The sequence below is a fragment of the Lissotriton helveticus genome, chromosome 8 (assembly GCF_964261635.1).
Source record: "Lissotriton helveticus chromosome 8, aLisHel1.1, whole genome shotgun sequence".
Taxonomy (NCBI): domain Eukaryota; kingdom Metazoa; phylum Chordata; class Amphibia; order Caudata; family Salamandridae; genus Lissotriton; species Lissotriton helveticus.
Genome location: NC_136069.1, coordinates 1,721,625,978 through 1,721,652,208, shown reverse-complemented (window position 1 = coordinate 1,721,652,208; position 26,231 = coordinate 1,721,625,978). Strand labels below are relative to the sequence as shown.

Sequence of the window (26,231 nt, the reverse complement as noted above, 5' to 3'; positions counted from 1 at the left end):
TATTTGCCCACAACTTCTGCGAAAGTCTCCTGTTTCCGCTCTTCCGATCTGTACTAGTCAAGGCCAGTCATATTTATCCTATGCAGGATTTTAAGCTGTACTAATCTTAATCGTGCTGGAATAGCCACCACCCGAGGGGAGGATATCGCCTCCTGCCATTCCTCACCATCAATTTCTATACCATCTGCTACCCATTTCTGTTGCAATACAGAGATAGGATTTTCCATATTATATATTAACTTATTATAGATTAATGAGATGGTCTTATCCGGGAGGTGGCCATCCAGTATCCTGTCCTCCAACGGGGATGACTCGGGAAGGGAGGAGCCCTTTGGAAGGAGTGAGTGTAATGCATGGCTAACCTGTGTGTAACGAAAAAGCTCAGTGTCAGCTAGCTCGTGTTGACTTTGGAGAGTGGCAAATGTTTTCACTCCTCCCTTTTCCCATAAATCTTTAATTCGTGAAATACCAATCATGTCCCATTTATCGAACTCTTTCGATGTCCATAGATTACCTAGTTGTGCCGAATCCCACAGGGGGGTGACCAACGTCAGTCTACGCTCCCATCTGAGGAATATGTTTGCGGCGTGCCATACACATACTGAGTGACCAGTGGGGACCGTCATCTGAGGCCGGCCAGGTTTCGAATAGAGTGAGCTATTATAATTCCCTCCCGGAAGGAGCCACCTATCCATATGGAAGCCTGGATCATCTAGGCCACCGTAGGTGCCATGATTGATGGCTGCCAGGTGTGCAGCCCAATAATATTTCTTTATATCTGGGAGACTGATGCCTTCATCATACCATTTTAATGTAAGTTTACCCAAGGCTATGCGTGGCGTCCCATTCCACAATAATTCTCTCTGAAGGTGTTCCATTTCTTTAAAATATTTCAGTGGAATAGGATCAAGTGAGTTTTGCAGGGGAGGGGCATCATTTTAAAAAGAACAGCCTTGCCTAGAAGAGAGAGGGGAAGGGATTTCCAGCTGGCTATGTCCCGCTTTAACCGTAGTATTGGAGGAAGGAGCTTTTTTTCGTATCGAAGTGCAGGGTCTAGGGAGAGAAAAATCCCCAAGTATTTCAATCTCGTGGCACTGATCTGAATTTGACAGTTACGGGGCAAGACAGGTAGATCTCCCTGCAGGACATACAGGAGAGACTTAGTCCAATTGATCGTAAACCCAGAATATCTGCCGAATACTGCTAAAATGTGCAGAACTGCAATTAGGGATTTTTTTGAATAAGTTAAATAGAGTAGTTTGTCATCCGCATAAAGCGAGATGCCGTCCTCCCATTCAGGTGACCAACAAGATGGGGGAGAGCGGGCATCCCTGACGCGTACCCCGGCTCAAGACAAATGTGTCCAACTTTTATTATTAACCACAACTTGTGCCAGTGGTGTCGAGTACAGTAGGCAAACCCACTGAAGAAATTCCTGGCTGAACCCCAGTTTCCGGGGGACCGCTATGAGATAAGGCAACTCAAACGTATAGAATGCCATGGTGGCGTCCAAAGAGACAAGGATAGATGGATCCAGGATCATGTCCACCCGACCTAGGACCCCATGGACTTGGTGCAAATTTAATGTTGTGTTCAAGTGCGGTATAAAAACGGATTGGTCTGGATGCCCCAGGTTAGAAATTATGTTATTTAGTCGTTTAGCTAGTACTTTTGCAAGGATCTTGGGCTCGGCAATAAGGAGGGAGATAGGTCTATATGAGGTACAATCTGTTTTGGGTTTGCCTTCCTTATGTATAGTCTCTATGTTGGCTATTCCTTGGTCCTTTGGTAACTCCCCTCTTTCTCTTCTTTCCTCGAACATGATTTTAAGTTGAGTAGCCAATTTATCAGGGTTAAGTTTATATAATTCGATTGGAATGCTGTTAGGGCCAAGGGCTTTCCCTGAGCTCAGTGATCTGTTCGCCTGTGCTATTTTGACTGTTGTCAAGGGGCTGTCCATTAGTTAATGCTCCTTCAAGGAGAGGGTTGGGAGTGTTATGTCCCTCAACAATTCAGCAGAGCCTTCTTCGGTGTATGGTGCTACTGCGGTATACACCGCATCAAAATGACTGGCAAAGTGATTTGCAATTTCTTGATGGTCGGTGATGCAAATATTGTTAGCCTCTTGCAGAACCGGGACCAATCTGTTCACCCATTCCCATTTATCAAGCCAAGCTATCAATTTTCCAGCTTCATCCCCTAGGTCATAGATCCTACTGATTTACTTTTTTCCCCAGTATTTTAGCCTTCTCTGTAACTAACGCCCTATATTCATCCTGTTTAAGGCGCACCAAGTGAAGCAAAACTGGTGTGGTCATTGTTTCCATGTCTCCTTGTAAGTGGTAGATCTCATCTTCTATGTTAGACACTTTCTTTTGTTGTTCCTTCTTCTGTCCATATATTAGGGACATGGGGGCCGATTCACAGTACTAACTTAAGACAAAATCCTAAACTTGCTACTTTTGGTATTCACAGAAGGCATTTAATAGTAGTAAAGTTAGGATTTTGTCTTAAGTTTGACTTAAGTTTGACTAAAGATAAACTTAGGACAGACTTAAGACAAACTTAAGACAGACTTGAGACAGACTCAAGATAAACTTAAGACATAATCCTAACTTAAGTCTGTCTTAAGTCTGTCTTAAGTCTGTATATGTACCCATATCGGTGAGTGGCCGGATATGCCCCTAGCTAGGCATCTGATTTCGTCAATATGTGAGATTTGGGGGCTAGGGATCAAAATGTAATCTAATCTGGATAGGCTGCGGTGGGCTCCAGAGTGGAAGGTGTGTTGTATTTTCTCAGGGTTGTAAGTACGCCAGCCGTCCACCAATCCCATGGTCTCCAGAAAGTCCGGTAGCCATCTATTAGAAGGCCCTAATTCATGCGTGGGGTGACGGTCCAATCTACCTGAGCCCAGTGAATTGAAACTGCCTCCCAGTAATAACATTCTCTCCGATAGTGAAAGGAGAGTGGTACGTAGGTCTTGGAATGTAGTAGTCTGGAGGTCAGGTGGGACATAAACAGACATTAATGCCAGGACCCAGTAATACCTATATAACGGCCCCTGTCATCAGCCCAAATGGAATCTACGCTGAGGGGGAATGTGGTTTTTTGAATAATGCCTACTCCTCTCGAACTTGTTGTGAACCCCGCATGCGCCACCAGTTGTACCCCCACCTGCACATAGCTTTACATGAGATTCATATCAGGTGCGTATCCTGAAGAAGAACTATGTCAGGGGCCTGTTTCCTGACCTATTGAAAAACTATACTTCGTTTAACTTAATCCCCAAACCCGTTGACATTCCAGCTCAGAATTCTGGCACTCTTTTCCCACTGCGTATGCATTAAACCTAGTGGAAAAACTCAAAGCCTCAGTAACACCTATCACATTGCTTGTCGATGGAAAAACTGCAACAAAGAACACAAACAAATCTCCCCTCCAACAACTTCCCTGCCCTTTAAACTGCCAATACTAAACTGGCAATGTGCCTGTCGCCCAACTGCTGTAGTAAATAAAGAAAATGAGGGTGTGTGGTACCCCGCCCCCACCACCCCTCCACCCCAGAACACTTCATTTGTCTCTGAGAGGAAATGTTACACCATTGTACATCTAGTCTATCTAGCTAGTTTCACACCCTTTAGCAGTCTCATTATGTCCGCCAGTGTCCAACTTTGTTGCTTTTGGACTGACTGGATGAAGTCAGAGAAAAATGTTATATCGGCATTATCAAGTCTAAGTGGAGGCAAGATTCTGGCGAGTTGAAGTATTGCGTTGCGGTCCGGGTAGTTGAGGATCCTAGCCAGGATAAGGCGCGGGGGCCCCGGGCCTCGGACGTCCCCCGGGACTCTGTGGGCTCTTTCAACGATGAAGAGGTTGCTAAGTCCTTTGGGTCTGAGATGTTGAAGGATGAGCTCTTCCACAAATAGATAAACTGATTCTCCCTCCGCTCTTTCGGGGACCCCTAATAAGCGTACGTTATTGCACCTAAGGTGTCCTTCATAATCATCGAGCTTAGTTTCTGCGAACTTTCGAAAAGGTTGCAGTTCGTGAATTTCGGTTTGTAGTTGCGAGGTATCTTCCACAAGGCTGGTAAACTTGAGTTCCATCTGTTTAAGCCTCTCATTGTTTTTATTGAGATCTGCCCGGATAAGGTTCACCTCGAGCGTTACGGTGTCCGTTTTGTGTTCAAGTGAGGTTTTTATCTCCGCTATGGCTGTCATGACATCCTTAAGAGTATGTTCTTTGTCCGGGTTCCTTTGCTCTACTGCATTCCTATTAGGGGAGGACTCGAGTATGCTCTCCTTTGAGAAGCATATTTGTACAACTTATTAAATTGTACTGTCTTCAGGTCCCTTGTGGACGCCATTTGCCTTCCATCGGGTTTCCCACTGAGGTCCGCAGCGTGGCCCATTAGCTGACCCAAACAGCTGGGAATTTTGCTGTATGGTGTGAGAGATAAAATTACTGCAGGCGCTGGGTTGATATATGGGTGCAGTGCTTGTCGGACAAAGTAGGTGAGATCGTGGGAGGCTGGCGATCATTATGCGTCCAGGATGCTGCCTCGGTAAAAAGCTGTGGGGCCTCCCCCACTAACTAATGGAAATGGTGCCACTATGTTCCTTCAGGAACGTCCCTTGTGGGGCCTGTGATCACCCCTTCACAAAATTATTCATCTGCCACAGCGCAGAGAGCTCGTGCTTCGCTGGCATTCCGCCCTCCTGATAGCCTGGTTGCACCCAAGTGATTACCCGTTTCGGCTCTGCATATAGCGGCCATCACCAGGGAAGACATGGTTTGGCAGTTTGGGCTGGACTGTTTCCATGAGGCACAGGGTCAAAACTGATTTGCATATGGCCATGTCTGAACTGGGGCGGCGTGGTGAACAAAATAACGATGGATTAAACCCCGATCTGTGACTGGGGGTGAATGTTTTGCCATTGTGCAACATCCGTCCATCATCTTGTTTGTATTGCTATTCACCCTATGTGGGTAGAGTATGCCCAGACGTGGGTTCCGTGCTCACTACACCACTGGAGTCAAGCTATCCTGGCTGATGACAGCTGATAGCCAGAAACCGGTCCTAGGATGCTTGATTCCGGTCCAGGGAAGACATGGCTTGGCAGTTCGGGCTGGACTGTTTCCATGAGGCACAGGGTCAAGACTGATTTGCATATGGCCATGTCTGAACTGGGGTGTGCAAAATAACGATGGATTAAACCCAGATCTGTGACTGGGGGTGAATGTTTTGCCAATGTGCAACATTCCGTCCATCATCTTGTGTGTTTTGCTGATCGCCGCGTCCGAAGCAACACTGGTGGGGGTGGGGGCTCGCCGCACCTCACTCGGAGCCTCCCTCCCCACCGCCTCCTTTACAGCTTTTTGGGCTGGATCTTCTTCTTCTCTAGTGGAGGCTCACTGGTGCACAACCCAGAGTCTGCCAATCTTGTTCTGCGCCGTCCGCCCCGCAGTCACACCGAGGATCCCATCTTCTGCTTAGTGCTGCAATTGAAGGCCGCAGCAGAGGTCAATTTGGGGCGAGCCTTTCGGGCAAAACTCAAAGTTCTTCCGCCTGCGTCGTCACGCATGTCCCATCTCCAATCACTCGAGGTCCCGGCGCTCTTCACTCTGCAGGCCGTGTGGTGCCGAGGGGGATATCTCAGCATGGAGATCGACTGCAGACTCCGTTTTTTCCGCCTTGTATTCCAGGTCCCTTTTGATTGTCAGTTTCCTCTTCAGATAGAAGGATATGTGGGTCGGATATGTGGTTTAGGGTCAGGGTTAACAGAGCTCCACTAAGCAGCGGCAATTACGCAACGCCACGTAGCCACGCCCCCCCTCCTGGACTACAATATCAATGCTTCCCTTCCATAAGGATCCATATCTGACTCCCTGAAAACCGGGCAAGTCATCCCCATCCTAAATAAATCCACTCTGAATCCAGCAATTCCAGACAGCTTCAGACCAATTTCTAATATTCCTCTTCTTGCGAAAGTGCTGGAAAAATGTGTGCAGCCACAACTAAGCCAACATATCGCTAATTTCAATTTGTTTGACAATTTCCAAACATGGGTCAGGCCTAAGCATGAGCGGATTTTGCGGATTGGCAATCCGCGGATTTGCGGATTGCCAAAATCCGCAAAATCCACGCGGATTTTTTTTTTTTTTATGTTCGCACGGGTTTCTGCAAGTTCGCACGCGTTTTGTACTCCAATGGAATGGATTAACTCAATTACAGCACTCAACTGCACACCGACCATAGTGGATTCTGCTAAATCTCTCGGGATAACCTTGGAGAGCAACCGGAATATGCACAAACACATCAACTCGATGGCCAAAATGGCCAGGTTCCATCTGAGCTACTTGAGAAAACTAAAAGCCTTCTTTATACTGCGGACCTAAACATCGCAGTTCAGGCGTTCGTTATCTCCAAAATTGAATACGGCTGCTCTACCCTATCTGGCCTACCAAAGACTTCCACAGCTCCTCTAAAAACAGCAACTAGCCTCTTATCAGCTCAAAACAATTTGACCACATTTCACCACATCTGAAGGCCTTGAACTGGCTTCCTCTCGAGGCCAGAATCCAGCTCAAGCTGGCCTGCATCACTCACAAAGCCCTGTACACGAACTCCCCGGCATACCTCGCCCAGACAATTGTGGTATCTGGGAAATTCAGAAACTCCTGGTCTGCCAGAGACCTTGTGCTCCAGTCACCCGCTTCCACAAGGAAAAAGCTTATAACCGAGCGTTCTCGGGGGCTGCACCAAGAATCTGGAACTTGCTACCATCCTCCATCAGAAAAATACCTTCTCTGTCAATCTTCAAAAAGGAAGCTAAAACCTTGCTAATGAGCAAATTCCTCCCATTACTCTCCTTGGTGGCACATACCGCCTTCTGTCGTGACTTTTGTTGTCTGTGCATAATCTCCTGTACTGCTTGCCACTCTCTGTGTACCAATTCTCACTCCTTCAAATGTTCTGCCGCTTCTCTCTGCCTTTTGCAATCATTTATCCCCTTGTATGCAATTGCTATTTTTTCCCTTTTTATCACTAACATGTCCCTCACTGATTTTGGTTCTGCACTGATTATTGTATATAACTATGGCTTTTGTCCTAATGTGTTCAATTCCCTAACCCCCATTCCTTTTTTTTTGCCTATGCCTAAACTGTACCTAACGTGTTTATCCCTGTAAAGCGCTTTGATACCCTGATGGGTCATGTTCGCTCTCTATAAAAACTCAAATAAATAAATAAATAAATGTGTTGTAAACTCACCATTTTTTATTTTTGATGATGTATGAATTGGTTTACTCCCTTGAGATCCAAAACCAGATAAAATTCACCTGTGAGCTTTTGAACCAAGAACATAAGTGAGTAGCAGCCTCGCCCCGACTCTTACTTTGGCACTCGGACAGGGATGTATGTCGTTTCAACGCATGCTTTTACCACGCATCCCCTACAACGCGGGGATTACAACGCAAGTCGTTACAACGACTTGCGTTGGGGGGCGCTTGATAGTGGAATAGTTGAATTTTCTATTCCAACTCCAGTCCCCGTGGACAGTAGGGAAGGTGTTGGATAGAAAATTAAACTATTTCCTATCCAACAGCGCCCTACAGCGAAAGTCGTTGTAACGACTTTCGTTGTAATTCCTGCGTTGTAATGGTAGTGCGGGGTAAAAGATTCGTTGTAAACGATGTTCCCCCTCGGACAGTAGCCCCCTGTGCTCAAGTTCTTGAATTCTGCTTTGTGCAGTGACAGTAGTGAAGCGCATGTCTGTTCAGTGAGTGATGTGTCTGGAGGCTCAGTGAGACACTGATATGTAGGTTGACAAGATGAGAGGGGCTCCAGGGGTGAATGGGGGGCTATAAGAGTCAGTGAGCTCTATGTATGGAAGCTCAGTGAGATACTGGTGTTGTGGCAGATTGACAGGATGAGAAGGGTGATTGAGTGCTGTTAGTGTCAGTGACGTCTGGAATGTCAGTGAGATACTAATATCAGTCAGACTAACAAAATGAGAAGTGCTACTGAGGAGTGACTGAGAGACTATAAGGGTCAGTGAGCTCTGTGTCTGGGATCCCAGTGAAATATTAATATCATAGCAGACCGTCTGCATGAGAAGTGATACTGATTGGTGACTGAGAGACTATAAGGGTCAGAGAGCTCTGTGTCTGGGATCTCAGTGAGATGCTGGTATCGTAGCAGACCGATGGGATGAGAAGGGCTGCTGAGGGGTGACCGAGAGACCATAAGGGTCAGTGAGCTTTGTGTCTGGGATGAAGGTTAAATATTGGTATCGTAGCAGACCGTCTGCCTGAGAAGATATGCTGAGAGGTGATTGAGAGACAGCAAGGGTCAGTGACATGCTGGTATTGTATAAAAATAATTATCTTTTATATAGAAATACCACAAGACCATAAACAACAAAAATGATCCTCAATACTATTGGAAATCAAGAGTTCTGATTAAAAAGGCTTAAATCAAAGTTCTGTGCGAGTCAGTTGCCCTGTCCGGCTACAGCGTTGCTGAAATAACACAGAGTCTAACAAATCCAGCTGACCGCGTCGGTCCGGGCCCACACAAGTGTCGACAGACTCGGTCACAGTACCTTTACTTGATGTGGCAGGCACTGGCGTGCGAGCCGGTTCTGGCGTTCACCGCGTTGCAGAAAAGAAAGCGGTGCAGAGACAGACCGGAGTTCGGAAGCTGGCGTCAATCAGTCCGGACATCGGTACAAGTCGGGCGGGGCGTCGCGACGTGTGCGAGCGGTGCCCAACATCGATGCGTTTACAGGACTCGAAGTCAGCAACAGTGATCATGTCGGTCAGACCAGTTCGATTCTGTACGTCGCGGTGTCCACAGGTTACGGTGCAGGCAACGGCTTGGTGACGGCATCAGGATGGAGTCGTGAGCTTAGAGCTTGTGTTGAAAGATGCAGAAGTTGTTCGATGCTGCGCCTAAAGGACACTGGGTTGGTTGTGAGAGTCAGTCACAGTTCCCTGCCTCTGTAGCCACTGAAACAGCATTTCCAGCAGCAATCCACAAAGGCTGGTGAAGTTACTGGTCCTGAGACTTCGGTCAGGGGGCAAGCTCTTCTCTCAAGGAGATCCTTCACAAGTTCAAAGTAAAGTACACAAAGCTCCTTTCTCCTTCCTTTGGCAGTCAGGAAACCACTACAGGCCAATCCCCCAAACAGCACTTCAGCTCAAGGATAGTCTCTCCTCAGTATCTTCAGGTTCCTCTCCACAGCAAAGGTTTCTTCTTGTAGTCCAAAAGTGATCTAATTACTTGGGATCAGGGTCCCAATATATATACCCCAAAATCCTATGTCCTCTGAGGGTAGAGGGGCCTTTTTGTCCAGTCCAAACCAGTTCTTGAGCACTCTTTTTACAAGACTCTTTCTTTCCTTTCACAGTGCAGGGCAGAGACATCAGACGCCCCACGGGAGGTGGAGCCAGCATTGTGGAGGGAAAGCACAGCCCTGGAGCACTTTGTTGAAATGATTCCTTCTCTCCTTTCACAGTGCAGGGCAGAGACATCAGACGCACCACAGGGGGCGAAGCCAGCACTGTGGGGGGCAGACAAAGTCCTATTCTGGTCCCAGGTGCAACTCCTCCCTCCCATCTAGATGCAGATCTCTCTATTCACCACTGGGCGGACTCATTCTGTCTCCTGGAATCCCCCAGCCTTGTCACTCAAAACTCCAGACAAGGAATACACAACCTAGCAGAGGCAGGCTTGGAAAGTTAGACAAGAAAATATCTACTTTCTAAAAGTGGTGTTTTCAAACACAGAATGTTAAAACCAACTTCACTAAAATATGTATTTTATCATTCTTATTCCAGGCATACTAAACTCGAATTTCTCCCATGTTCCTTGAGTCAGTTAGGATTATAAGATGTAATTATCTAACTGCCCATTCTGGCCTATGGAGAACAGGTATCCTTGCAATAGTGAAAAACAAAAATGGATGTATTTCACTATTAGGACATGCCACACATAGCAGGGCATGTCCTACCTTATACTTACAATGCACCCTGCCCTTGGGCGTACCATAGAGGTGTCTGATATGAAGAAAAGGGAAAGTTTAGGGACTGGCAAGTGGGTGCACGTGCTCAGTCAACATGGCAGTATCAGACTGCAAACAGGCTCTTCAGTGGCAGGCCTTAGACATATTTTACAAGGCTGCTTCTGTGGGAGCACAACCAGTGCTGCTAGCCCACCAGCAGCATTTGGTTTACAAGCCCTGGGCACTCCTGGTGCACTGTACCAGGGTCTGACAAGTAAAACGAAATAAGCCAATCATGTAATCATGAATTAATACATTAATTTACAATAGGGAGCACTTGCACTATGGCACTGGACAGCAGTGGCACAGTGCCCAAAGCATCTGACACATGAGGCAACAGCAAACATGGAAGGGAGACCCACACCAATAGTGCCAGGTCTAACACTGACACTGTCAGGATGTCATTGGATAGTGGAACTCCAGTGATGTTAGTCCTCCTCGATCAGTCAGCAGCCTTTGACACCATCTCTCATGGCATCCTTTTGAACAGATAGTTTGGTGTCAGAGGCAGAGCCTTTAAATGGATTCAAAGCTGTTTATCTGACAGAACACAATGTGTCCAGCTGGACTCTTGTGTCTCAACCCACTCTGACAGATAAGGGAGTCCCCCAGGGATCCATCTTAAGTCCCACCTTGTTTACCGTATATGTGGCTCCCTTGGCTGGAGTCATTAGAAGGTGTGAGTTTGAGACCATATTGTACACATATGACACACAGCTGATAGTCCCTACTGAGGATCACGCTACAGTAATAAAAACAAAAGTTTAAAAATGATATGTCCAGTATAGCAAGATGGATGAGTGAGAATTTTCTGCAGCTCAATGCCACCAAAACAGAGATATTGTTGTTTGGGAAAGCCGAGGAATTGTGGACTTCAGATTTGTAGCCATCTGAATTAGGAGAAGTACCCTCCCCAAAACTCTGGACTAAGAATCTAGGCATTAGAATCAATAATAAATGATCTACATTATCAGGCACCTGTTTCGAAACAATGCAGATGTTTAGAAAGATCTTCCCCTGGATCCCTCTATCGGCAAGAAAAACCCTCATCCAGTCGCTCCTGGTTAGTCGACTGGACTATGGTAACGCCTTATTGGTTGGAATAAGGGAAGACCTACTTTCCAAACTACAGGTGGTACAAGATACGGCTGTCCGCCTTGCCCTCAATAAACCAGCACGAACCCCCCCCTCTCTACTACTTCTTCACCAATTAAATTGGCTTCCTATTAGGAAACGAGCTATTTTTAAACTCTTATGTACGGTCTTTAAGTCTCTTTAGGGGAATGGACCAGCCTACCTCAAGAAGAAGCTTGTACTGTATCGACCTGTACGTCAGTTGGGATCCAGCAAACGCAACCAGCTTCGCACGCCGCGTATCAGGAAGGCAAAAATGGGTGGTCGGGCCTTTTCCCATTTAGCCCATCGGAATAATCTCCCTGAGGAGATCTGGGCATGCACCGAGCTGTCTCAATTCAAAAAAATGCTCAGGACTTGTCCATTTTAAGTTTATGCTGCTCATTGGGTGTCATCTTCTCAAGCGCCGAGAGATCCCCCAGGAGATGATTCGCAGCACCATAAAAATGAGTTTATTAATAATAATAATAATAATAATAATAATAATAATAATATAGTGGTATTGTAGCAGACAGTCTGCATAAGAAGGGCTCCAGAGCAGCCACTGAGGTAGATATAGGAGTCAGTGAGTCCTGTGTCTTTCATCTCAGTGACATACCAGCATCAAGGTAGGCTGACAGGATGAGAACGGTGACAATGGGGTTTAAGGGTCAGTGAGTTCTGTGTCTGGTATTCCAGCGAGAACCTAGTATCATAGCAGACCGTCTGCATGAGAAGGGCTGCTGAGGGGTGACTGAGAGACTATAAGGGACAGTGAGCTCTGTGTCTGGGATCTCAATGAGGTACTGGTATCGTGACGCACTGTCAGATCAAACAGTGCGATCCTTACCTTCTATGTCTCTGCTGTGGCTCTGCAGACACAACGTAGACCCAGCCGTTGTTACTCGTGAATGTCCAAATCGAGAAGGAAGACTGGTCGGGGCTAGGGAAGAGGGCCTTGTCTGTAGGGCTCATCTGAATCTCTCAATGAGCTGCTGTGAGGCCTTAAAGGCTGTGATAGTCCCAACTAACTTCCTAACCTTTATCTCACAATTATCTGCCTGTGATCTGCGTGTATACGTGGGATGGCGCTTGTGAAGGGTCTGGTGAAGACGTCAGGTGATCCTCAGTGATCCTTCTATAGGGTTTGGCTTTACAGACCGATCTACAACACAATCATTACTTAATTACAATTAGTTAGAACAGATTAAATCTACATCATGTAATTGCTACACGTTTTTATTTGTCAACTTATACAACTTGGAGTGTAGATTTAAGGTTTCCAATGTTCTCTCTGGTGTTTCTTTCACATCAAAGAGTCTGCAACAATATATTGTCTCTAAGCTCCTAGAGGTTTTGTGAAGAATTCTTTTTTGAAAACTGATTTTGTACTCTGGTGTTTTGGAACTCAGTGATATGAGCTTCAAACTTGCAAATGTGAATGAGTTATTGTTCTCTCAAATCCTGTCTTTTTAATGCATATCTATGCGTAATTTACAAAAAAAGGTAATCTTGATTTTCCATAAAAGGCCAATGTGCCTACCCTCTTTCTTTTCTTGTATTATTGGGCTTTTGTTTTACAAAATATGACAATTTTGATAACTGGGGAGCCTCAAGATATAGATTTAGCTGAGACACCAATAATATATGAGATGCTTGTAGGAAAAGAAGCTGAAAGCTATGCCATCAAAAATATTGAACCGAAGTATCATAAGAAGAACAAAAGCAAAGCAGCTCTAAAGGTATGGGGTCAAGTTAGGAAGCATCTGGTATTTGGAAAATGTAATTTTAATTTAAAATGTAACTTCTACATGCCTACATCTTCCTATACTATCCTTCCATCTACTTTTCATGGTGCAGTAATGAAAGATAGAGACAGAAGGGGGTTCTAACAATATCATGCTATTGCACAGCTTCACTCTTTTGTCGAATTATCAGAGTTGTTTAATTTGTGGTAGGCAGATTTTTATACATATTTTCAAGTAGGGATTTCCTGTTTAAAAAGATAAGAGACCAGAATTCTGACTTTAAATGTATGACCAAGATTCCTTTAATTGAAGCCTTGAGATTGAGTTATAGAATGGGACCCATATATGCATTGATGATTCTAACTCAGAATAATGACTTAGAGGTACAGAAGGATAAATGGAATTAGCGATTGGGCTTGGAGGATATGTACCTACAAGAATCATTGGCTTTGTCTGATAAGATTATTCCACAAGCTGATCTGAAAGCCCAACCTTTCAAGACAGCCTTTCATTTGCATTCCACCCCTTCAAGAATGTTTAAATGGGGGGGGGGGGGGTGACTGTGATGGGAAATGTAACAGATGTGCACAGACTTGGCAGACATAGTACATATGTTTTCTGCAAGTCCAGAGCTAGTACCATTGATACAAGGAGTGGGCGGCTATTTGAGTAACATCATTAAGGCACCAATGGTGGCCCACCCGTTGAGGATGATGCTGGGGGGGGGGGGGGCGGTTGGTGAGAGGGAGGATGAGAATGATTCCAGAAGGATACTGTATTTAGTTTTTATGGCATGGCTGTAGCAAGATTGTGTATCAACTCTGACTGGCTAAAACCGGATGCCCCTAATTTTAATATGTGGAGATCTCGGGGGCATATTATCAACAAAAGGTAAAAATAATATATTATGAAGCCCATTATCGCCGTATACAATATTGAGATATTCTTATATAAACTTAAGGGGCTTAGGAAACAGCGACGATGGAAAACTGGTGTGAACATGGGCTTCTATGGGAATTCTCAAGGGCATATTATCAAGCCCATTATCGCCGCTTTAGCGGCAGTTTTCTGCCGATAAAAGCGGCGATAATGAATCGCCTTTTGTTGATAATATGCCACTAGGTTCTCGCCGTATACAATATGGAGATATTCTTATATAAACTTAAGGGGCTTAGGAAACAGCGACAGGGGAAATGATTTGGTCTTGGGGTAACAGAATGGATGGAGGTTACAAGAAAGTCAGAGGCTTTAGTTGGTTAGGAAATTTATATACGGTGTTTATAAAATGCATATATGGATGTTTTATATTTGTGGTATGGATTGCTGCTGTTAGGAATTATGCACCTGCACTTTAACCTGGGGTATTTGCCTATTTATGATAATAATTGAATCAATTGAATGTTTGTGGTTATGTACTTAGAATATGAATGGATTTTTATAATCATGTCTTAAAAATGTGATATTTAATGCTTTGGAAAATCAATTGAAAAAAGCAACAAATGTATTCTACATCATGTATTTGCTACATGTTTTCATTTATCAAATTAAACAACTTAGAGTGTAGTTTTTAGCTTTCCATTTTTCTCTCTGGTGTTTCCAGCACACCGAAGAGTCTGTAAGAATGTATTGTCTCTCAGCTCTCAGCTCCCAGAGGTTTCAGGAAGTCTTTTCCGATGACTGATTTTGTACCCTGGTTTTCTGTATTTTTTATGGAAGACAAGTGTGCCTACCCTCTTCCTTTTCTTTGCAGGAGCTTCTGTTGTTGGCCAGAGGATCGGGAGACTGAGGACATGGTGGCGCAGCTACTGGATGAAGTTAGGTGAGTGAGCGATGATGAGGAGTACCTCGCGGCAAAGCACGTGAAGCCTGGGCGTGGTTTAAATATTGACCGTGGCCTGAAGTACCGGGTTTTTAAGAACCCAGCGGTGCCAGGGAGAACACCCAAAGACTTCGAGTTCTTCCTGTTTCAGACTACAGAAATACAGAGTCTTCTTGGTGAAATCAAAGATCGTATTTATTGGCTGCAGCCAGTAACAGGTATCCTAGAAGTACAACAGCATGTATGTTCTCAGGAGACTGCTCAATCTTACAAAGCCAGACTTCTCCTTTTATACAAAATAATATGCTTCAGGCAAAACATTCCTTATTTTACGGTTGACCATTCACATATTTTACTACAAAGAAAAAGCAGAGTCATGATGACAAGCCCACATTTCAGTTCGTCCAGCCCGCAATTGATTACCCGGCAAGGCCCAGTATTTCCATCAGATATCGACGGACCCCCAATAAAATCGGGCACCCCCTCCTCGTAAAGCAAGTCATAAAGCAAGAAACAGGGACTGGTGTGTGTAAGATTAGGCATGGTTTGTGTGTGATGAAAGGTTTATGATATGTTGTGCCTCAATGCTAATCTCGCTCTGCCACTGGGAAAGGAACTGGCCGGACAGGTTTGGCTTCGGGTAGTGGAGTCAGCTTGCCCAGGTCACAGAGGAGGCAGCAAAGGAACGTGTCCTTCGGACTCGGTTTTGGCTTTAGTCATTTGGCTATGTGAGGGCAATCACAAAATGGCTGCCGTTCACAAAATGGAACCCGAGGGTTCAAGACGAAAACTCCGATTTCAGGGTGATTTCGTCACTCGAACATGACGGAAATGCTTGTGCATAGTATTTAATTCATTACCGGTCTGCTGATACCAAAATCGTCATGATACGACGGTGTTTATGACACGGGTCCAGAATTTTCAGTACCACAGGCCCTCCTTTTGCACTTACATAGGCAATAACCTATACTCACGCTAATCTGAGTCCAGGTCTATATTCATAAAGTCATTGAGATGTTGCTGTAGCATCATCCTATTACTTAGCTCGTTTCTTGATACAGGTTTCCTTACACATGATGTAGCACAGAGGCCACATATTGCAGGAGTACACTGTACGCACAGACAGAACAGGAAAAGAATGGCTAAGATCATCCCAATGACTATCAGAATCTTCCATCCCCAGGCGGATATCAGTTCCCAGAACCACCCCATCAGTGACCAGTCTCCTTTATCCACGTGAATAGATTCAGAGATCTTATGCAGTTTGTAGATGTCCTGGTATACTGTAGGAGCGTTATCTGGGATGAAAATGCAGCAACTTGATTGGATCACTTTGCATACCCCACCTCGGTCTGCAAGTATGACGTCTAAAGCGACCCTGTTCTGAAGTGTCATAAGGCGATCCGACTGGAGCTCAGCAGTCAAATTACTAAGGGCACCGGCTGTTTCAATTACAGTGGATTCAACCACCCTTGTCAATTGCCTTATGTTCCTGCTGTTCACCATAGGTCCCCAAAATGGCAGAAAACCCTTAAAAAAATCTCCGAATTCTTGTCCTGTAGTGTTGTCACTACTAATGACACCTCTGACTATCCTTGTTTTATGGTAATCTGCCGTGGCCGTGTAGGTGGGAGGCAACAGGAACGAAACAAAACATGTGCCCGAAAAGTCAGGGGGCAACCATGTATAGGCCCTATCATGGCAGATGAAGTAGGTGCCCTTAGCTGCTAGAAACGAAGGGGAAGTTCGAGATGCAAAGACATATGTTTCAGTGCAGACACTTTTCCCTAACTGAGCTCTGGGATTCTTGCCATTACCTTGCAGACATAGGTGACCCTGATGGGGTACAATCCAAATCGGGGAGGATCTTTTTGCTTGCTGGTTCTCACTCAAAGCAACTCTATATCCTGTTATGTTCCATCTAATGTATGCTTGCAACTCATCTCCGGGAATGGTTCTATACGAGTCAATGTCTCTGAGTTACTTCTCGTGGAACGTGGGGGATATGGTTCGATGGCATATATGAACACTGTTTGAAACGCCCACAAAGAACCATTGTAGCTGAATGGGAGAACCAAGTATGGGATGCCCTTATCTGTCGTATGTGGCATAAGACCACACACCCAACAATTAGTTGTGTTTACTACCAGTTGGTGTTGGTGTAAAAGCTGAATGAATGAGTTATTGGCAAATTCTGATCTTCTAGCGGACTCGTGTTCAGGTAGAGGGTGAAAAGAATGCGAGGAAACAGTAGAAGGAGGTATGGGCTGTGTAGTGGGTGTAAATGTCACTTGAAAAGTAAATAAAACATATCCTATTAAAAACGTCATCACACTAAGCAACATAAAAATACATAATATCAAAAATCGTGTTCTTGTCATCAATGTACACATTCTGGCTTTAAAGTTCATCGGTTTGGCAGGTCTCTCCATCTTGAAAAACTCCATCCTCTATAATTGCTGCCAGCGGCGGTAGGGTGTTCTATGCTAAGGAATGCTTCTGTCAGTCCAGGGCAACTCCCTTAGACCAACCAGAACCGTCGACCTAACGTCTTCGGCTGCACCCCAAAGACTTGGGCAACCGCGACCCTAGCAGCAGAACCCAGATGGCGGTTCGAAAACAAAAATAAGCACGTTTCTCAGATGAGAGAGCTGCACTTTCAAAAATAGAAGAAAATAATTTTATTTGTCCATAGTCATAGTTCTTGGCCTCAAATTATAACGGGTTCTTCCAGGTGCTGTCTGGTCTTGGAATAAGAGTTTAGGCTCTGTAGTGTTCAATCGAATTGACGGAGGCACCGCTGCTTGCAAAACATTATCGCTTTCCTGTTCAGAAGTTGTTCCTTTTACTCGTGCATCACTAAAAGGCAGAAAGCGAGGCACGGTCTCAGTCTCAGAGTCAGCGATCCCCTCCTGGGTCCACCGGTCGTACGCTAGAGGCAAAGGTACCCTCTTGCAATGTACGCCGTGAACCCAGTGCTTTTTCCCTTCCACTCAAACAGCTGATCTTGTTGAGAGAAGGACTAGATGAGGGCCGGTCCACCGGGGTTGGTCATTCTTTGTTCGCTGGAAGTTTTTAATCAGCACGTAGGATCCAGGATCGATCGGATGTCCTGGAGTTTCAGAGACCTGAGGCAGGGTGTCGTGGACCTGTTGGTGTAAAACACGCAATTTAGCCGTCAATTCGTACAAATAATCTAGCAGTACAGGGTGTTCGATCTCACTAAACTTGGTTGGCCTTGGCACTCCCCATATGTTGGCCGGGCGGCCGAACACAATTTCATAGGGACTAAGTCCCACCCTTGAATGAGCAGTCATTCTCGTTGATAGGAGTGCCAAGGGCAGAACGTCAGGCCATTTAAGACCAGTGCTCGCTTGGATCTTGGCCAGTTTCAGTTTTAGTGTGCCATTATAGCACTCTACTAGTCCAGCTGATTGGGGGTGATTTGCAGCGTGAAATGTTTGCTGAATGCCTAGCCCCTCACATACTTTCTTCATCACTCGACCCACAAATTCACTCCCATTATCACTCCAGACAATTCTCGGCATTCCAAATCTAGGGAAGAATTCTTTGACAAGGGCTTTAGCTGTGGACAGGGCAGTATTGTCCTTTAAGGGATATGCTTCTACCCATCTTGAAAAGGCACAAACAACAACGAGTACGTATTTCAGATTGTTGCACCTTTCCATGTGGAGGAAATCTAGCTGGAAAACCTCAAACGGATACGTTGGAGGCGCAAAATGACCAGCTGGAGTTGGGGTTCCCCTACCAGGATTGTATTTCAGACACACCATACAATTCTTGACCACATTCTCTGCACACTTGGGAATTCCAGTATTTTGCCATACTGGAGCCAACAACTTACAAAACCCTTTCACACTGATATGAGCCATTCCATGGGCCATTGTCACCACTGGAAGCACATACGCATCGGGTAACAACCATCGCTGATGTTCTGACGATTCGACTCAACAACCATTTGCATCCAGTTTATCCTTACTTTCTCTCCATTCATTCAACTCTTTCTCTGTAGCTTCAACTTGAATGGACTTCACACTCTCAATCGTATCTTCACACATTCCAACGTCACCAATCCATCTCGCAGGGCCTGCAACATACATTCGACTCATCACATTCCTTGCAGTTTCTTTCGCAACTTCATCCGCAAACGCATTTCCGCGACCAACATCATCTGTAACCTTTTTGTGTGCACTGCATTTCACAATCGCAACTTGCAACGGCAAGGTCAGTGACTCAAGAATCTCATTCACCAACTGACCATGCTGGATCTTAGCACAATGCGAAGTCAGGAAACCACGTTCACGCCACAGACGTCCAAAACTATGAGCAACACCAAAGGCATACTGACTGTCAGTGTACACATTCACTTGTTTTCCTTTCGCCAACACACACGCTCTTGTCAATGCAATCAGTTCTGCCGCTTGTGCTGAGTTATGTTGGATACGTGCAGTTTCAACAATCGTATGCAAAGTCGTAACAGCATATGCCGCAGTCGTATCACCATTCGGAAGAGGAGTGTCCTTGAGATCTATCCTCCCTTTCGTTTATTCCTCAGTTCTAAGAAAACAATCATGTGACTCTTCGACATTCTCTGTCTCAACTGAAATCGGCAACAACGTGGCTGGATTCAGTGTATTGCACCTCTTGATGTGCACATGACTCGCCAACAGTGTCAGCTCATAACCTGACAAACGAGCACTAGTTAAGTGCTGTGTCTTGGTTCTGTTTAACAAGGTGTCCACCGCATGTGGAACCATCATGATCAGCATGTTATTCATTACTAATCCAGCAGACTGTCGAATATAAACAGCTGCTGCCGCAGTAGCTCTCAAGCAACTTGGCAACGCCTTAGCTACCGGATCTAAAGTCGACGAAAAATATGCGCATGGACGTTGCTTGTCCCCAAAAGACTGTGTCAGAACTGACAATGCACAACCTTCTTTCTCATGGACATACAATGTAAAGGGCTTACTGTAGTCGGGGGTACCCAACACAGGAGCCGAACACAATGCATCACGCAATTCGGAAAAACTTTTCTGACACTCTTCAGACCACGGAATGGGATTCGGTGTATCTTTACAAGTTAATGCCACCAAAGGTTTGGCCAATAAGAAAAAATTCGGTATCCATTACCTACAATATGATGTAATGCCCAAGAAAGCACGTACTTCTCTCTCTGTCCTTGGCACACTCAATTTTGCAATTGCCTGAATTCTTTCTGGGGTCAGTTTTCTTCCCTCCTTCGATAAGAGATGACCTAAGTAGGTCACTTCTTGTCGACAATATTGCAACTTCGAGAGAGACACTTTGTGATGCAGATCACACAAATGACGCAACAACGACAAGGTGGCTTCTTTACAAATCTCCTCAGTATCTGCAGTGACTAGCAAATCGTCGACGTACTGAATAAGGATAGCACCGTCAGGTAAAACAATCGTATCAAGCTGTGTTTTCAAAGCCTGACTATATATTGATGGACTTTCACAGTAGCCTTGAGGAGCGCGTTTGAAGCGGAAGCTTCGCCCTCCTAAACTGAAGCCGAAAATATCCCTGCTCTCCTCCGCAATCGGGATGCTGAAGAAAGCATTCTTCAAGTCAATCACCGAGAACCAAGTCGCTGAAGCTGGAATCATGGTCAATAAGGCAGTGATATCAGGGACAACTGGAAACTGAGGCACAACTTTTTTATTCACTTCTCTAAGATCAATCACAAACCTGTAAACAGGTGGCTGGGAAGGATCAGTACGCTTCAAAACAGGCAGAACAGGACTATTGCAAACGTTGCCTCTAGTTTCCTCAATTACATCTTTTTCTATCCGATCATAAATGATCGCTAACAACGCCTTTTCGCCTTCGCTAGAGATCTTGTATTGGGGAATGCGCGGCATTCTAACATTGGTTTTCAATGTCACAACATATGGCGGTATTTCTAAGAGACCCACCTCATTAGGACCAGTAGCCCAAAGAATATCCGGAAGAGAAGACAATTCTGTCGGAAGTTTATCCTTCGATAAATACATTGGAGAAACCACTCTCTTGCCCAGTGTAAGTTGTACTCCCGAAGGAGAACAGTACAAAGTCGCATACAATCTTTTCAACAGATCCAATCCCAACAAGTTCTCACCACAACCTGTTGTAAGAATAAGGGGTGCTTCCAATTCACAAGGTCCAACAGAAAGAGACATAGGACTAGAAATCGGGTTCCTAACCGGGGCGCCAGAAAAACCTACTGAAATATTCATTTCGCCAGACAAAGGTGCGCCAGGGAGTTTTGAGTGCATAATGGAACTCTTTGTAGCACCAGTATCCAACAGAAAGGGCTCTGACACACCTGATGTAATCACCTCGACATAAGGTCCATTCTGATCTATTGGAACTGAAACAACTCCCTCTCTTTGTCCATGGCTGTCCTAGCAATCATTACCTTCCATATTCTCATCCTCTGCATAGTAGTCATCAGCATAGTACTGAGTCGTCCTACCAGATGCGTTATTCTGCTGGTCAAAACTATTCATTGAATTCTGTGGCGGAAACGAACGTGCGTTTTGCGGGAACGCACTGCGTCCCCTACCTCTAGGCGTTTGTTGAACACCGCGACCTCGTACACCAGAAGCACCATTCATACGCTGCAACAAAACCGGACAACTATTCTTAAAATGGCCCTCCTCTTTACAATACGCACACTGATTGGGTCCATACGGTAAACGCTGTTGAGAAGACTCGTTTCTTTGCGAGTTTCTCGAATATTGCTGAGGCTGCTGATAATCGCGCTGATTATTACTACGGGTGGATAAGCTTGTTGTAGAAGAACTTTAGTTTTTAATTCCTTAGTCTTTTTATCCGCTTTCTCTAACTCATCTTTGCGCCTATTTTCGTAGTACTGGGCAGTAGCTAAAATCTGTGCTGACGTGGAAACAGCCCAAGCACTTTCAGAATCCTTCAACTTATTACACATTTCGGGAAGCAAATTATGTACAAATTTGTCAACGAACAATCTCTGACCACCCTCAGTAGCCATATCCTGACCACTATGATCTACAAAAATCTCTTCAAACCGCGTGAAAAAATCAGACACAGTCTCATCTTTCTTCTGTTTGCACGCAGACAACTTGTCCCAATTAACACGCAATTCAGGCATTAAAGTCTTCATATACGTAATAATCTTATCAGGAAGTTCAGTAATTAAATCCTCAGGCTTAGCACCGCCTACTTGCCTATTGTCGGCATCTCTAAGATTAACCCATGTATCACCTAATTCAACCACATGATCCGTATGACGAATCTTACTCCAAATGGGTTGTGGAACGACATTGCTAAACAACATGTCGATGTCCGCCAAATTCATAATACACGAACCCACAGTCTGAGTCAACTCTTTATAGTACCCTGCTGGATTTTTGCGTGGGTCAGGCAAAGACTGCTTAATAGCTAAAACTTCAGCGCGTTTCCACGGAACATGCACCCAAACACGCTGAAAATGAGCCGGTACAAGTGGCGGAACATTACCTGGACCAGCAGCTACTTCTTCTTTCCACACAGGAGGAACCTCTCTCATTGGATATTGTCGTGCCTTTCTCCCAACTGAAGAATTAGGCCTGAACAATTGTTGAGAAGGAGATTCACTTCTAAAGGACAACAACATCGCGACCGCTTTTTCAACATCAGATGGACTTACAATAGTTCCCTTCGCAAATTCGGAACGTATGTTGTACAGCTTATCAGGAGCTTTCCCTACTTCCTCGTCCCATTTTTCGACAAGAAAAGCACACATTGTATCGAAAACGTACCGTTGCTTCGGTGCTTCCCATTGAAGGAAAACATGCATAACGCTCTCTAGATCATACTGTGTATCGTACATAATCCATTTACGCGCCATGTGATCCAAAATCGTACGCTCATCCATATTCGGCAACTGACTACGTGACTGTCTACGCTCAGTAGCAGGGAACATACCCAATTGTCCCAACAAAGGAGAAAATAAACCAGAAACAGCAGCAGTCATTCGCTGTCTAGTAGAAGGAGAAGATGGAAAAACAAGAGAAGACGGAGCAATAGTGGAAGAATCCAAAGTCGGAGCAGAAGGAGTGTTAGAAACAGGCGTGGGAGTAGCAGGCAAAGGAAGAGGCAAAGTTGGCGGCCCCTGAGGAGGCTGCGCTAAAGGAACAGTAGCCAACGGAAGAGGAGCTGGCTGTGGAGGAATCACAGGTGGCACAATAACCGGAGGTTGCACGGCCACAACTGGTGGCGGTGGTGCCGTAGCATTTTGTGCATAAGGGGGTGGTGAACTCAAGAGATGTGACATTAAAGGATCTTTCTCAAGATCTTTCCTCATTTCCTGTTCTTTACGCGGCAAAACTGGGTAGCACTTATCTACCGCTAACTTCTTTACTCTTTTCATCTGTTCGCTTTCTTGCTCTTCTTCGTTATCCCTAAATGCAACAGCAGCTTGTACCATTGACATACCTCGTTTATTTTTCTTCGCTAATTTCATTTCTCTCTGTTTGGCTTCTTTGCGCCATATGTGAAAAGAGTCAAACATTGCCGGCCGGGCTTTCTTCTTAAAAAGTTTAACCTCTAGATTATCCAGAATCTCTGTGTCAAAGCTATCATATTGGGGCCATTTTAAAACACCATCCTTTCTGGTGTATCGGATCCATACTTCGTTATATGCGATAGGGCCTACGCCATGTTTCACATATAAGTCATAAGTCGGAGTTCCAATCGGAGGAACCGGACACGAGTCCTCTAACCGGGAATCCCTATTAAAACCAAGACAAAACAAATTTCCAAGTCTGCTAAGACCAGGCATCTTCGCTCTCTAGTCTAGCTTCAAACTTCAAAGGATTATCGAATACGATAGTCTCGTGAATACACGAGTCCTTCGGCTTTGGCAATTGCAAGTTCCAAACAAAGCGATCCCGAAGGATACCAAAAACTAAGAACCAAACTAAGGACTGGGAGACGCTCCACTTATACTTAACTGAGGTATCGATGACGTCACCAGAAGACTCGTCTATCGTTTTGCTCTACCAATCATCAAGGGTCCAAAACAGGGCGATAGTCAGGGCAGCAGTCCTTCGTAGCCGTCGGGACGCGGGGAACCTCCAGCAAAGACTTTCGGACCCCGTCGACATACAGGGGTCGATGAAGTGGTTGGCCATCCTCCAGAATTTTCACACGAAGCTCCTCACGAACCTCTGGCTTGGACCGGTACCGCTGATACCGCCCCACGTTGGGCGCCAACTGAAGCACCGGGTTTTTAAGAACCCAGCGGTGCCAGGGAGAACACCCAAAGACTTCGAGTCCTTCCTGTTTCAGACTACAGAAACACAGAGTCTTCTTGGTGAAATCAAAGATCGTATTTATTGGCTGCAGCCAGTAAAAGGTATCCTAGAAGTACAACAGCATGTATGTTCCCAGGAGACTGCTCAATCTTACAAAGCCAGACTTCTCCTTTTATACAAAATAATATGCTTCAGGCAAAACATTCCTTATTTTACGGTGGACCATTCACATATTTTACTACAAAGAAAAAGCAGAGTCATGATGACAAGCCCACATTTCAGTTCGTCCAGCCCGCAATTGATTACCCGGCAAGGCCCAGTATTTCCATCAGATATCGACGGACCCCCAATAAAATCGGGCACCTCCTCCTCGTAAAGCAAGTCATAAAGCAAGAAACAGGGACAGGTGTGTGTAAGATTAGGCATGGTTTGTGTGTGATGAAAGGTTTATGATATGTTGTGCCTCAATGCTAATCTCGCTCGGCCACTGGGAAAGGAACTGGCCGGACAGGTTTGGCTTCGGGCAGTGGAGTCAGCTTGCCCAGGTCACAGAGGAGGCAGCAAAGGTGTACGTGTCCTTCGGACTCGGTTTTGGCTTTAGTCATTTGGCTATGTGAGGGCAATCACAAAATGGCAGCCTTCACAAAATGGAACCCGAGGGTTCAAGACGAAAACTCAGATTTCAGGGTGATTTCGTCACTCGAACATGACGGAAATGCTTGTGCATAGTATTTAATTCATTACCGGTCTGCTGATACCAAAATCGTCATGATACGACGGTGTTTATGACACGGGTCCAGAATTTTCAGTACCACAGGCCAAGATGGCCACCAAGACTTGATGAAATCTTGCAAGGCTTCAGCAAATCCAGTGTGGAATTACTTTTTCCAAAACAGTACAAGGCACTCCACATTACCAGGGTGGAGCTCCTGATAACGATCGATAAATCAATCGACAGGGGAGACTGAGGGGTCTGAGGGTCAAAGAGCCCCCTTATCTGAGTTCTCAGTGGGATCTCAGTGTGGTGATAGACCTAGAGGATAAAAGGGCTACTGAGCAGTGTAAGAGATTGGGTCATTGGTTAAGGTGGGTGACACCCTATTAAAGCAACAAACACACTCCTTGTCAGGGTGAACCACAAAAGACACTCATTCTGTGCTTAACCCTCTGGTATCTTGGCACAAAAACAGTCAGGCTTATCTTAGAGATAACCTGTAAAATATTTATGCAGCACTTAAACAGTGATAAAATGAAACTACAACAGAAAAAAACAAAAAAAAATCTCAAACCAATTTAGATAAAGGATATATTTTAATAAATACAAATATACCAACGTTATAATGAGTCTAATCTGTAAAACCAGAGTTATGAATGTCTCAGGTTTTCAGTTTAAAATAGCACCTAAAAGATTAAACACCAACTACAGGTATCTGGTCATGCGAGACCGGGACAAAGTCCAAAGTTAGGGTCGGCTGTGAGCGAGTACAGGTCGAATACATGAGGTGAATTTGGCACGGTCTCGGCCAATCTTTAGACTTAGAAATAATTGTGAAGAAACTTCCAGGATTTAGCAGGGGAAAGTGGCAGACTGTGGCTGAGAAGGAGTCATTATCACCGAGGAACTCTGATCAAAGAAGCCATCGACGATGACGGGAAAATGCTCAGAGCAGAAAAAGCCAGATCTCAGGGCCAAGGAGGTTGTCTTCTTCAATGGGGAGCCTGTTGCCGTCGAGCACTTTGAAGTTTTTACCTGCAGACTTAGATATTTTTGGGGAAGTTGAAAACCTTCAGCGGGAAAAAGCTGTAGGCTGGAGCCAAAGAGAGCTCCATGAGGCTGGATGCGGTCACTCAGATGTCGCTTTAAACAGGATTTGCTGCTGTGGAGGAGAACATAGTGGGAGTTACAGTGAATTCAGGACAACAGGAGATGCACATTGGGCGGATCGGCAGGAAGGTAGGTTCCGGTCTCCTGTTGGTTCGCCAGGAAGTATTTGCTGGACTTTTTTCCAAGTCCCAACTTTTAGGGTTAGGCTGGAGCAGCATCTTTAACACCACTTCCAATGTTGCAGGATTAAGGGTTAGGACTCACTCCAGCAAAGGCCAGGTGCAGGGTTTAAGGCCCAGTAGTCCTGGGTTCAAAGAGATGGTCCACTTCTCCTGCACTCATCAAGGCAGG

The 26,231-nt window shown here is 45.2% G+C and overlaps 1 protein-coding gene across 1 annotated transcript in view; it reads left to right on the top strand.

Annotated features, from left to right (window-relative positions):
• Positions 1-26,231, top strand: part of LOC144773660 (NACHT, LRR and PYD domains-containing protein 12-like) — a 603,733-nt gene that overhangs the window by 28,049 nt on the left and 549,453 nt on the right. Inside the window, exon 2 of the mRNA XM_078658808.1 lies at positions 14,682-14,750. Within this exon, the coding sequence (XP_078514934.1) occupies positions 14,741-14,750 (10 nt within the window). The 5' untranslated portion in view covers positions 14,682-14,740. The remainder of the gene's footprint in view (positions 1-14,681; positions 14,751-26,231) is intronic.